The 14,379-nt window shown below is 39.6% G+C and overlaps 1 protein-coding gene across 2 annotated transcripts in view; it reads left to right on the top strand.

Annotated features, from left to right (window-relative positions):
• PLG (plasminogen) overlaps window positions 1-14,379 on the top strand; it is a 26,305-nt gene extending 11,926 nt beyond the window's left edge. The window contains exons 5-19 of one of the 2 annotated variants that reach the window (XM_027880008.1): window positions 158-297; window positions 894-1,011; window positions 1,135-1,253; window positions 2,171-2,333; window positions 2,889-3,019; window positions 3,725-3,890; window positions 4,626-4,792; window positions 5,716-5,864; window positions 7,303-7,396; window positions 8,923-9,043; window positions 9,753-9,827; window positions 10,658-10,798; window positions 11,922-12,028; window positions 12,871-13,016; window positions 14,062-14,379. In XM_027880008.1, coding sequence (XP_027735809.1) covers window positions 158-297; window positions 894-1,011; window positions 1,135-1,253; window positions 2,171-2,333; window positions 2,889-3,019; window positions 3,725-3,890; window positions 4,626-4,792; window positions 5,716-5,864; window positions 7,303-7,396; window positions 8,923-9,043; window positions 9,753-9,827; window positions 10,658-10,798; window positions 11,922-12,028; window positions 12,871-13,016; window positions 14,062-14,223 — 1,999 coding nt within the window. In that variant the 3' untranslated portion in view covers window positions 14,224-14,379. Of the gene's footprint in view, window positions 1-157; window positions 298-890; window positions 1,012-1,134; window positions 1,254-2,170; window positions 2,334-2,888; window positions 3,020-3,724; window positions 3,891-4,625; window positions 4,793-5,715; window positions 5,865-7,302; window positions 7,397-8,922; window positions 9,044-9,752; window positions 9,828-10,657; window positions 10,799-11,921; window positions 12,029-12,870; window positions 13,017-14,061 lie in introns of both variants that reach the window. The other variant, XM_027880007.1, reaches the window with a different exon arrangement.

Genomic DNA, 14,379 nt, shown 5'->3' with positions numbered 1-14,379 from the left:
TCTAACTCATCAGCAATGGCACACAGTAACAGTTAGGAAGCCTCTAAAAACGAAATCTTTATCTGAGGACCATTTTTTGGATGTTGGTGTTTAGAGTTCTCAGCTGAACAATTGGGACACTTGCCTTATTGTGTAATCCTATTTAATTCTGTTCCAGTTATACACCTGAAAAATATCCCAATGCAGGACTGGAGGAAAACTACTGCAGAAACCCTGATAACGATGAAAAGGGACCCTGGTGTTACACAACAGATCCTAATACCAGATTCGATTACTGTAACATCCCTGAATGTGAAGGTCAGAATACATGTACTAACTTCTTTCCACTTTTTCAAGATGTGTTCAAGAATGTAAGTTATTCAGATACTTTTAGTTTTAATTGAATATTTGTTCCAAACTTGAGTTTAGTTCAACCTGAAACTTTCCAAAGACCTTTTCAATACCAATAAGGAAGATATCAAAAGACCCTCAAAACAGCTATTTGAAATCTTTTTTTTCTCTAGCTGAAAAAACAGTATATGAGTGTATTCACATACCATAGCCTTAGAATTCAACCAAATGACAGTTGCTAGTGCAAAACTCAACAAAATATGACAGTAGCAAGGCATAGATTTTAAAATATAGCTTAGTAGTTTAAATTTAGCTCTTTAAAAAACTATAGTCTGTTATGTTGGATTTTTTTTATTGAAGAACTTTAAATGTAATCAACTAGCTGAAGGCATTTTACCAAGGAAAATGAGCTTTCTATTTTCAAAAAAAAAAAGACTGTCCTTTGGCTTTGCGTTCTGCTCAGGCTCTTGAGCTTCATGTGAGATGAGTATGACTGTTTATGGATCAATTCCTCCAGGACTTTCTGTCTCTCTTGTTCTCATTCTGCATTGTTCTTACAGTAGAGTGCATGCACTGCAGTGGAGAAAACTATCATGGAGTAGTTTCAACGACAGTGTCTGGGCTTGAGTGCCAGCGCTGGGACTCCCAGAAACCTCACTCTCATGGATACCTCCCAGAAAAGTGAGTGAGATTCTGTGATAGTCTATTTATTGTCTATGTATAGTCTGAAAACCACCCTGTCCCAGACAGGATAATTGTTATAGCCATTAATGACATATCTTAAAACTTATTTTTTCTGTTCAGTTTTCCAGAGAAGGATCTGAAGATGAATTATTGCCGTAATCCTGATGGTGAACCTCGACCTTGGTGTTTCACTACCAGTCCAACTAAACGCTGGGAATTTTGTGACATTCCTCGTTGCAGTGAGTCTGACTTCTAGACTTCTAGACACAATGACATCTAGATACAAAGACATCTAGACAACTTCAAATCAGGGTGGTGCAAGGACCTAGAACAAATAAAAGAGGCCCAAAGAAAAAGGAAAGAATAAAAGACTCCTGAACTTTTTATCATAGAAAAGAATTAATCACCTTGAAATGAACCTCTGATAGCTCTTTTGAGGCTAGACATTTCTGTCATAGGTATTTCTAATGGTTTTGCCTGGTCACATCTCCCTTCATTGATGTGGTTTTTCCATGACCAGGCAGTTCAGCAGTTCTGGTGTTTCTTCTTACGTTCCTCTTTTGACATCAAACAGCCTCACTCTTCCTGAAAATCCTTTGGCTTCTGTTTTGCTCTTCCAAATCAATTCTCCACTTTTTAGTTCTCTTTTTCCCTAAAGGCCTGTGCTTGCCATTATACTTTTCCTTGGGTCTTCTCACCAGACCTCAACCTTTCTGTCTCTCACCGCTTAGGAGTACTTCTCTTTTACATCTATACCTGTATCTATCATTGGTTGGCCTGCCACTTTCACCCCAGTTTTCTTCACAGTATTACCACCTGCTCACTTTCCAGCTGTGTTCTGATGGGGCTGCTGGCACTTTCATGTCCTGGCTTTTGTATCCTGTAATGTATCTGGCTGCTGTAAAGGGGCAGATGCAAATGCCCTTCCGGTCACTGGACTGCTTGTGAAGAAGTTAAATGGGAATGAAAAGTTGAGAAATATATCTTCAGATCTTTTCTCTGACTTTTAGGCTTTTCAAATATATTGATATTTAAACCTGCAAAGAAAGCTAAATCCCATGTAATTATGAAGTTCAAAGCTTTTTGTTTCGTTGCTTTGGGGTTTTTGCTATGTCTAGAAGGCACTGAATAATTTTAGTTCAATTTTCTGTAACAGCAACACCCCCACCAGTTCTTCCACCAGGACGTCAGTGTCTATCAGGAAGAGGAGAAGACTATCGAGGCACAGTAGCTGTTACTGAATCTGGAAATACTTGTCAGCGATGGAGTTCTCAATCTCCCCACACACATGCTCGCACTCCAGAAAACTATCCCTGCAAGTAAGTGAAGTCTCTACGTTATTCACTGTCAGTGAGAAATACCAAGGCACAGAATTACTTCAGTTTTCTTCACCTATATTGCAAAGCTCTTCAGTTGCACCAGCATTCATCACCTGCTGGATTTCATATTTTTGAAATTTTTGCACATTTCTTTTTATTCACTTTTTTGTTCTTTGATACTAGTGTCTCCTCTTCTGGCTTACAAACTGCTTGATTGACTTTTTTCTCTGCTGAGGTAAAGCAATGTGGAGTAAGAGTCACAACTATGATAGAGGCTAGATTCTTTCATACTATGTTTCTGCTGTGCCGCTCTTGGCCTCAAAGTACTACAATATTTTAATTCATCAATCAACCTAGCAGGTGTCTGGTTTGGCACACCCAAAATATTAGTAACCTGCAATTATTCATATAGTAGATGACATCAATGAATGACAGCAGCAATTACCCACCAGTAAATACAACAGTAAACTGGGATGAAAGGAGCATTCTCCTTTTGTTCATAACCTTTGATAGATCTCCATGAGAGACCATTGTTAACCAGGTTTCCTGTTTCAGGGGTCTAGATGAAAACTACTGCAGAAATCCCGATGGTGAGAAGAGGCCATGGTGTTACACCACCAACAGGACTGCCCGGTGGGAATATTGCAACATCCCCTCCTGTGATGGAACAGAGCCAGAGACCCCTGGTAAGAACAGGAGACAACCAGAAGTGAAGGGTCATGGTGGTTTATTATGAAAATTCCTGGGTGACTCTGCTCAGTTGTGTTATTGTTGTCACTGCAGCATTGCCATGTATCAGTTGAATACCTGGGTCTGATGTGGAGCCAAGGCTGGTGTGCTCAGTCTAGTGGTTAACTGCAGAAGGTTTTGAGTCACCTACTGACACAGATCAGGAAAAATTGCAGTACAAGAGGTCTTCTCAAAATTCTCCATGGAAAAGTTAATCAGTTTACATGCCAGTTCCTGAAAATCTGAATCTAGAGCAAAACCTAAGATAATTTAAGAGCATTGAACCAAGACTCCATAGTAAGCAATCAGAAGACAACTTTCCTTACACAAGGCAGATGTGTTCCATATGAACCTGTGTCTTTACCACAGGGTCATATGGAAGTTTTGATCCTTATGTTAAGTATTTGGCTTGTTAGTAGAAATAAATCCCCATGTGTGACAATAAAATTGATGTACAAGTGCTCTTAATCTGGCGTATCATGAAATTTTTGCAAACGTCTTTTGAAATCTTCCTTTTGGTCTGAAAAGAATTCTGCCACAGAGATTATGCTGTGGTGGTCAGTGAAACACTCTGTCTTCTTGTGTTCTGTTGGCTTTCTGTGCTCACGTATAAACGACAAAGTACTAAGATGCAAGAGACTGGTTTCTGTTGTTCACTACAGCTGTTGATGTGCCTGAGCAGGCTCAAGTTACTGAGGAGTGCTATCAGGGCAATGGTGTGACTTACCGTGGTACAGCTTCTTTCACTCTCACGGGAAAGAAATGTCAAGCCTGGAGCTCAATGTCACCTCACCGGCACAATAAAACGGCAGACAACTTCCCAAATGCGTATGTGTATTTCCCATTTCCAGGTTTCATTGGGCAGTGACTACTCAGGAACTTGTTTTGATTTGCATCATCATTACACAACAATGATTTTAAAGCTGGGAAGAGAGTGTACTTGATAAAAATGATTCCATTCCTTTTCTTCTTTTTTTAATGTGGAAACATTTTCTGTTGACCTTATCTTGAAAGGAACCACAGTTGTCGCTATTATGCTTCAGACTAATTAACTGTGTGTTTCTACATTGCTTCTAAAGCAATTAATAGTTATCATAAATTTTCCCTTATACTGAGCTTATTCATGAGTTTAAGTCTCCGTCTCCTTGTCCACAGGTCTTTAGAGCTTTGAGGAAGGGCTAAGTTGTTTTCTTATTCCTAGTATTTGCCATTTATATATTCCAAAATGCAAAAAAATTATTTCTTTTTAAAAGCTATTACTGTATTTGAAAAATTAAAAATAATTATATCTTTGCTATACCTGTATGCATTTACTTATCTGGATTTTTAAATGGTATTTTACTATAAGAATTAATCAATTAATAAGTACTTGGCATATTTAAATACTCTGTATATGTATCTTGATTTCTTTATGCTGGAAAAAAGATTTCAACTAGCAGTGACAGAATGTACATTATAAATGATATACACTAACTCCATAATACACCTGATTTCTAAAATGTTCTTTTGAGTTCTCCACAGAGCAGTGGCATGGATAGGAATATAATATCTTTCCATTTGTAGGGACCTGAGACAAAACTACTGCAGAAACCCAGATGCTGATAGCCGTCCATGGTGCTACACCACCGACCCTCGTGTGAGGTGGGAGTATTGCAACTTGAAGAAGTGTGATGACCACGGAGTACAGACATTACCAAAACCACCTCAGACAACACTGGAAACAAATCCTGGTGAGAATACTTCCTGCTTCCCCAAGAGATGCTCATAAACAGCAAGCTGGTTTTTATGGAAACATCTTCACGAATTTAATGAGAATGAAATATAGGAAACTCTAAATAAATACAGAATCCACTCTCTTCATCTTCTGAGCATTCTTCTACAATTGTATAGCAGGGTTTCAGTATTTGATTTGGAACTAATATCGCCTCTTTTACCTACTACATCTGGTAATACCGGAAACAGATGGCTACTAGTGTCCACACTACTGTGGGAGAGCAACTAGCAAGGACAGAAAATGCAGCAGTGATGGCATTTTGCTGGCAACTATTCCAAAAAATCTTTTCCTGTGCCGTGTATTCATATTCCCAGGGTTCTATTCCACATTAGAGGACAGCTGGCTTTTTTAAATTCAGTTCAAATGCAACTTTCTTATGTAGTACGTGGTTAAAGTACTGCAGCTTTCAGCTTTTTTTTTTAATTTATTTTTTATTTTTTATTTTTTTTATTTCATGATCACATGTTTTTCTGTTTAGAAGGCTAATAATTTTGGCTGAACATGTATTACTGCTTTTTGCCTACTGTCAAATTTTTCACTGGACAGATATCACTGTCCACAAGTCAAACACTTCATGTATGCATGGTCTTTTGTAGTCCTGACTTCTGGAGTCATGAGGAGTCAACTCAATCTAAGCTTCTTTGATTTATGACTTTTGTGATAATGGGAAAAAAACTTTAAAAATGCGAAGAAATTAAAATACCATTGTTAGGCACCATTGACACTATGTTGCCCTTCTTTCCTTGTCTACATATTATGTAAGATATATAAGTCTTAGTAGTATTTCCTCAAATTTATCTCTGCTTCACCACCATCAATTATGGATGTGGCCAAACAACCCACAGCTAACAGTCATTTCCTTTTCCTCTTTCTTTGCAGACTGCATTAATGGTAATGGTAAAGACTATCGTGGCACAGTAGCAAAAACTGCAAGGGGCAGAACTTGTCAAGAGTGGAGTTCTCAGAGCCCTCATAGCCATGACTACTTCACTCCCACAACTCATCCAAGAGCAGGCCTGGAGAAAAATGTAAACAACTGTTTATTTAATATTTCTTGTCATTGAGTTTTACCTGTCTTCTTCAGGGTTCCTCAGCAAGCATTTTGTGGTCTTTGTTAATTAGTTCATCCAAGAACCTGATTGTGATAATTCTTGCTGACATGAGCAATCTGTACTTCAGTGGGACACAGAGATGACCAGAAGCTCTATTGAATGCTTCTGCAGCACAACCAAGGGTCTTCAGATGGGCACTTGCTTCTTCTCACTACTGAGCACTATCCAGACCACTGTCTGGGGGCAGCAACCCTGTCTCCTCTGACAGAAAGAGCTCCTGGTCATAGATTTCAGTAGTAACAGCGAGGGGTGAGATAGTGATGAATCCAATGTTCAGTGCAGGTTCCTTGAGATATATAAGTAATGGATTGTAGCCCCCCATTCGTCTCCAGCCCTCCAGCTTCTGCCACAACCCATCATACAAGGTTATACATGTACCTGACCCATCCTGAAAGGCAATCTCAATTTCTAACCTTCATGTCCCAAGTCTCATGTACTCATCACTAGTTCTCTAGATTTGCCTAATTTGTGACAAACCCTATATGTGATACAAAGAGCTTTTATGTGATACAAAGAGCTTGTTTGATGTTGCCAGACTGAACTATTTTTTCACCAGGTACATGACTTTAGAGCTTGCTTTACTCAGTTATGTGATGGCAATGAATTACAGCTCCGATTGGAGAAACTCCCTCTGAAAACCTGCCTGCTTAACTTCTTGGTTCTTGAATTTGTCAGAGACTCTTGGTAGCAAATATTTTCTCCTTTTTCCTAAGACGTAGTTATGCCCCTAAAGCCTTGTTTCACTTCAATAGGATGTATTTCAGGGTAGGGAAGGGAACTAGAAAAAAATATGCGGTAGTATGCAGTTGTGTGAAGTGTCTGTGCTGAGCAGAGATGAGTCAGTATGCCCGGTAAAAACCTAGAGAGTGATTGAGCTAACCAGGCACTCCACATCTGGGTGAACTTTGGACCCCTGCATCACCACAGACATTATCAGGTTGTGCTAGAGCAGCTCACACAATACCCATCTACCCCAGAGTCATGCAGCCAGACTGGAGGTGAGAAGACCTCAGGACTGACCTCTACTTCTTCTACAACTAGAGTGAAAGCAGGAGTAATTTAGTGCTTTAGAAAACCACATCTGGCGTCAAGATCTCCTACTTTTCGAGAGCTCAGAGGTCCAGGGTTGCACTATGGAAGTTTACTGTCTGAAGAGTGTTGAAGAAGTTTCATTTCTTTATCTTTTTCTAAACTCACAGAGCAAATAGAAAGATGAAAAATAATTTGACAAAAGCAATTAGAAGTCACTTATAAGAAAGGAAGTAAGAAAAAGATTTTATTTTATTTTGAAACTTTAATTAATAGGCTTTTTTATTGCATGGTTAATAGCTGATGTCTTTGTTTTCTGTTACAGTACTGCAGGAATCCTGATGGAGACGTGAATGGACCTTGGTGCTACACAACAGACCCGAGAAAAGCCTGGGAGTACTGTGACATTCCCAAGTGCCGTAATTATTCCTTTAAAGACTAGTGTATCCTTTTCCTGTAACCTTTTATGATAACTGGAGGACATTCAGAGAATAGTCTGAAAGACTGGTCTAAGTACAATAGCTTTAGATTGGAAATTAAGGGTTTTGGGAAGTGATGTTCAAAGTCTGTGCCTGAAATTTTAAGAATGGTGCTTATTCTCTGAAAGCCCAAAATGCAGCACAAGATTAACCTGGGGCCTACTGAATTTCATGGGGTTATGCCATGTGTTTCAAAATAGGGTCATTCAACAGGAATTTTCCCTGCTCCTGCCTAGTTATGTGGCATAACTCTGTGTGTGGCCAGGCTGAACAAGGCATGGTCTTATACCAGCAAAATTTTTGCACTCCGTATTCGTGTGGCTCTGGTTCTGTTCTGGATGAAAACTGCATCGACCCTCCTCTGATATTGTACCATATCTGATGTCTGGAAAATGCATCTGGCCCTAAATATTTAACCAGATGCCCTTGTCTTTGTTAGTAGTAATGAAGCCATTTGGTAATCTGAAGGAGATGGTGCAACAAAGTGTAAAATGATAAAGTTTTAAAGTTTTGTTTTCTAGTCCTTTCACACCTATCAACAACAAAAGCTATCCTAGGAAGGGAGACAGTCTCCATTCAAAAGAAGGTTGATTTTCTTGCTGCTTTATCCTCTCAACTGGGAGCAAAAGAAAACGTGCTCTATCAATACCCCAAAATGGAACAAATAAGAAATAGAAAGATGTTCTGTATCATACACACAGAGTAGCTGTAAAAATAGTACTGCATTGAAAGTGTTGGGCAGGGACTCCCAGGGGGAAAAACGATTGTATTCCATTTGCTGATCCACTTCTTTTTTAAATTAAGACTTTTTTTTTCAGATGTTCCTCTAAAGAACTGAAAAAACATGCTGTTAATTTCACTCATTAGTTCCTTTTGCTGGCAACAAATTCTAAGTGCTGTGTTGATGAGTCAGTTTCCCATAGCCAAAGTTCTTTTTGAGAACTCAGAGCCATCTAAAGTATCAAATGATCCTGAGATAATAGTGGACAAAATTTTGTTCCAAAGAGGCACGGTTGAATTTCACATGCTCTACCACCAAGATTAGCTTAAAACATCTGCCAGTGCAACTTCTACACTGCTGGAATCTGAAAGAGTACATTTAAAGATGTTGGGAGAATTTAATTTTTTCTTTCTCTCTGTTTCCTTCTCCTTTCCCTTCTGTTGTTTTTTTTTTGTTGTTTTTTTTTTTTGGGGGGTGGGGGTTCTATCTGATTGTAGAACTATTCATGTGTAATTTGCTGACCACTGGAACTGTATGTGAAAAAACGTTACCAGGCATTTTTAAGTGTTCCAGATGAAGTTATTCTAAGAAAATATAGGTGGTACATGGTACAGAATTGCCTGAAGAGAATCAAAAGCTGAAGTGTAGCATGTTCACCTTCTAGTTTTCTGAATGCATAGCATAGTGAATGCATAGCATATACATTAAACTTCCTTATAGTGACTTTTTTTTTCTTATTCTGTAGCTCCTGCTCAGTATGAATGTGGAAAATCCAAGTTCAGACAGAAGTTGTGTGCTCAAAGGATTGTTGCTGGCTGTATTTCCCATCCACACTCCTGGCCCTGGCAGATCAGTCTCCGTACCAGGTATGGCCATTCCCCATTACATTAGACTTCACATGCAAAGAAACATTGCCTCTCATAGGATATTACAGTATGCAGTTGCAGCATTATAAAGTTAATTTTAATTTAAAAATAGCTCAATGCTATACATTATGTGTGATAATCTTAGAAGTCATTTAGATAACCAAGAATGCTCTATTTTGTGACAAATACCCATCAGATCAATAAAACAAATAATTTCAAAAACATTCTTACTAGAAGGCAGAATAACTTTAAAATTGGCACTATATTCTACAACAGAATCAGTATCCTGTGAGTAGAAGCAACAGTTTGAAGTATGGCTAGTACAGATCTTTGATCTGTCCTTCAGTACTTGATCCTACTGGCAAATTTATTAACAAAACTGGGAATCAAGGCTAGTTGCAGAGCTTTCTGATTGTGATTAGAACTAGCAAAAGCCAGAATCTCTTAAACGGTGAACCTCACTGCATACAAGGTTTTCCAGTAATAGAAATACTGATCTAGGTGTTTTTGTACAAGGTTTTGTAAAAATGTCCACAGAAGACTACCATCATTATAAGAAACATTGTCCAAGGAAAGCAAAATGTTTCTTAATGAAATTGTGGAATAATGTCTTTAGTTTGTAAAGGCACACGTTAGAAAGATTACATGATTAACTGCAGGTAGAATTAACTTTCCCATCTTAAACCAATGCCTTTTTGCTCTATTACAGTTATGGCTTGCATTTCTGTGGGGGAACTCTAATAGATCCTCAGTGGGTTCTTACTGCTGCTCACTGCTTAGAAAAGTAAGTATCTGTTGCGGCTCACACCAGCATCTTCTAATCCTAGATAAAAAATCATAGGAGAAACAAAAGAGACCGAATACCCGACCTGAGCAAGTTGTGAACAGCTTGCAAACAGCTGAGAATAGAGAACTGTGTGCAGTTCTTGTTTGGCACCATAGCGTAAAAAAACCCATTAAACTATTAGAGAGAATCCAGAGTAGGACAACAAGGATGGTGAAGGTTCTGGAGGGCAAGCCTTATGAGGAATGGCTGAGGTCACTTGATCTGTGCAGCCTGGAGAAGAGAAGATTGAGGGGAGACCTCATTGCACTCTACAACTTCCTTGTAAGGGGAAGTGGAGGGGCAAGTACTGACCTCTTCACTTTTGTTATCAGTAACAGGACTCAAGAAAACAGCATGAAGCTGAGTCAGAGATGGTTTAGGTTAGATATCAGGAAAAGGTTTTTCACCTAGGTAGTGACTGGGCAGTGGAATAGGCTCCCCAGGGAAGTGCTCACACCACCAAGGCTGTGTGAGTTCAAGAAACATTTGGACAATGCTCTCAGGCACATGATGTGACTCTTGGGCTGTCTTGTGTAGGACAGGGGTTGGACTCGATAATCCTGGTGGGTTCCTTCCAACTCAGCAGATTCTATGATTCTATAGTTCTATAATTCTAATCAAGTCAAGTCTATTTGTCATTCATTAAAGCTGAGTTTTGACTGAAAAACAGTCACAGTGATAATTTTACCAACTTGATTTCATGTGCCATAATAAGGAATTAAGTTTACACCAAAGCTAGCTATCTGGTTTTGATAGAACAAGGTGCTCACCATGTGCATTTCCAATAGGTCCACACGGCCATCTTCATATAAAGTATACCTTGGATTACATAAAGAAGCAGCATTGGAGCCATCAGTACAAAAAATTGATGTGGAGAAATTGTTCAAGGAGCCACACAGGGCAGACATTGCTCTGCTAAAACTCAGCAGGTACCCTTTCACCTGAAATGTTCCTTTATTATGATAGGACAAGTTGACTAAAAAGTGGTTTCTGCTGGCTTTGCAGTTATATGTGTTTCTGCACACTCTGTGTTCAGTTAGTGATTTAAGATCCTCTCTTTCTTCCCTTTCTGCAGAAGCTCCAGGGCTTCAGAAAGCGAGAGGGCTGCCTTGGGAGGGGAGGAGGGCTTAGGGGCACTGATCCAAGCTGGCAGTGTGCTGGGTGCCAGCTGCTGGGAGGGAGGAAGTGGCAGCAGAATAGGAGGAGGTAATGCCTAGAGGAGGTTTCAGTCTGTGCTCCTACATGCTTCTTGATAAGGTAATGGGGACTGAAACAAGCAATATTAGCACGATGGCACTGCGTGCTGTTTCCATGCTGTGGTGGGGAGATGTTTGGATCCTCTTCCACTGGATCCGGACAGTGTGCAGGCAAAGAGCGTGTACATTTGATGCAATACCCAGTATGGCCCTTGCATCTATTTTCATTCATCTGAAATGCTTTCTGTGGAACTGTGCAATTAAAAGGAGTATGTCCATAGAGCTGTAAGCAAATGTGAACATACTGTGGTTGGGCTTTGATTTGTGTGGCTGCAATGCAGGTCCAAAACAGATGAAGGTTCAGCATAATAATGTGGTTTTGCAAATGGGCCTTAGCTGCACCCACCCAAAGGCAGGTCAGACATCCTTAGGTTCTGCTGTGTGTAAAATATACCTCTTAGAAAGTGAATTATAGTCAGACTGGATGCAGTCAGAGCAAGCTAACACATTTAGCATGTGTTAAATGCCACTAATGCATACCCTTTCTAATAAATTTGCAATTAAATTTTGTTGGCTGTGCATTAGCCTAAGTCAAAGCATTCTCCTGGATTTATGTAGGTACTTTTTAGTGTCAAAATACTCCAACTGTTCTCAATTTTAGATCTTTTCCTTTTGTGTATTGCTTTCTGAGAGATTTGAGCCTAACACAAAAGCAGTTTTGCACACTAAGAAAACCCTTACCTGAAGCAAAGAATGTCAAAGATAGGTGGCTGAATGCATATGAAGTCATTTTAGAAACCTGAAGGTGGTATAAATAAAGCATAATTGTGCTAACGATTGTTCCTGTTTCTTACAGCCCTGCAGTCATTAATGATCATGTAATCCCAGTTTGTTTACCAAAAGAAAATTCTGTGTTAGGAGGAAGAGAAGAGTGCTATGTGACGGGCTGGGGGGATACAAGAGGTGAGACAGCCTTAACACATCTAAAAGCTCAGTGTTTGGAGACTGATATATACTTGTATCCAAAGAGTATTCTCTTTGTGCCCCACACAAGCTATTGACAAAAAACTTATTTCGTCAAAATTCATGAGGTACTGCCATTCTTTCCACTCTCTCCTGCTGATAGGGATTCTCCTAAATCACTCAGTGCCATGCAAACTGAAACCCTTTAAACCAACACGGAAAGAGGAGTATCAGACCTAATTAGCCACTAACTCTTTCAGTCCACTATGTTTTTCCCCAAAGTGGGCATTTACCCTGTCAAGGATAGTTTTTCTAGATTTAGGTTATTTCTTGATCACATAAATGTGAGTTTGCTCATTCCCTTGAATGAGTCTTCCTCCAAACCAGCCATGTTCACATCTCATACAAATATAACCCTCATTTTCAAAACCTCCCACTGTGTCTTGGTTGGGAAGTCCATCAGTACCTTCTTTACCTCCTTGCTTATCATGCCATTTTCAACTGTTTACTTCCTACTTCATCTCTTCCACAGAAAATTTAAATATAGAGAAATAAAATGGCTTGGGAATGACTCCTGCAAATTTCAGTGGGTACTGGATCCATGTGGATGAAGGAAGGTCAATCAATGCAGTATAAATGTTGATGGATGGTAGAGGGTGATAAGTACCACAATACTGATAAAGCTTACCAATTTTGGTATATCTTCATATTATGCATGGGAAGTACTATGGACAGTGTATAAACACTATGATATTTTATATCCATATCCTGATGTTTGTTTTGTGAATATGATAATTGCCTTTGTCATTCATTCTTTTTTGGTTTTGTTTTCATTTGCAAAGGAACTCCAGGTGCTGGTTACTTAAAGGAAACTGGATTTCCTGTAATTGAGAATAAAATATGCAACCGCCCTGAATTTTTGAATGGTAGAGTCAAAAAGAACGAGCTCTGTGCTGGGAATATTCATGGTGGCACAGATACCTGCCAGGTAAGAAAGTGTGTAAGCATCAGAGACGCTGAAACTTAGCCCAGTTGGTTGGAGCAGGGTGCTCATAGTGCCAAGGTTGTCGAGTTTGATCCCTGTATGGGCCATTCACTTGAGAGCTGGACTCAATGATCCTTGTGAGTCCCTTCCAGCTCAGAATATTCTGTGATTCTTTGCTTTGGTTGTAAGCACATTCAATGCAAACAGTGCTTTGCTTTCTGGGCTATAGAGGCCAGGCCCAGAATAATCTTTGGGATGCTAAATGCTACATGGCATCTAAGCTGAGAAAAGCGCGTGGATTCTTCTCTTTCCTTGCTCCATTGTTTGCTGCTAGGAAGCAGGGCAGGCAATTTTCAAACAAACCTGAACTAGAGAGCACATGGTAACATATGGCTGCACAAGCCAGGTGTACAAAAGCCAATTTAGACTGATTTTTTTCCCAGATCATTTTGCTTACCCCAGCTAGACTGCCTCCAATGTCCAAGCTAGCTCAGTTAACAACCTGAGATACCTCCATTAGCAGTAAAGGAGCAATGCAGTGGAGCCTACCATGCTGGCTAAACACAGGCCAAGGGAGCTACTAATTTCCAAGTGTCAGTGCCCCTGCATCATTTGATAACAGCAGAAAACCCTGAAGATCTCAGAAACAAACAAACAAACAAACAAACAAACAAACAAAAACCACAACACCCCCCCCAAAAAAAAAAAAACAAAAATCAAACCACAAAACAACACACACACACACACAACCCCACACGATGAAAAATGAGAGAGGAAGCACAGTTTAAGTGAATAAGGGCAATCAGATGCCTTCTCAACAAATTCCCTTACTCCAAAAGTAAATATAATGCCTGAGTGATGTGACTTTACAAAAGTGTTTAACAATCTGCAGAGAGAACTCGTGTCTGGCTAGAACTCCAGTGTTTCCTTATAACTTGTGCGACCCTCACATGTAAGAGGTACTTCTGTTTCTGTGCCTCCTGTGGGAAGGCCACACTTGCACATAGGTCTGTCACTGAAGGAATCATCCTATTCTTTCTCTGTTTAGGGGGACAGTGGAGGACCTCTAGTCTGTCTGGACCAAGATAAATTTGTTCAACATGGAGTCACCTCTTGGGGCCTTGGCTGTGCCCAACCCATGAAACCTGGTGTTTATGTTCGAGTCTCCAATTACATTCCTTGGATTGAAAGTGTAATGGAAAACAACTGATCCTGGGTATGGACTGCCCTCTCCTGGAAAGCAGTATGCACGTCAGAAATACAAGATTCCAAGTGCAATATTAAAGCTACAATCATTCATAAGAAAGTAAAATAAATATGATCATCCATTTTAAATTGCCATAAATTAATAATTATTGCCAAGAAA

The sequence above is a fragment of the Empidonax traillii genome, unplaced genomic scaffold (genome assembly GCF_003031625.1).
Source record: "Empidonax traillii isolate 1590-97213 ecotype Southwest subspecies unplaced genomic scaffold, ASM303162v1 scaffold63:size2014119, whole genome shotgun sequence".
NCBI lineage: Eukaryota > Metazoa > Chordata > Aves > Passeriformes > Tyrannidae > Empidonax > Empidonax traillii.
The sequence above is the reverse complement of the archived record's forward strand: the minus strand, read 5'-3'. Positions and strand labels throughout refer to the sequence as shown.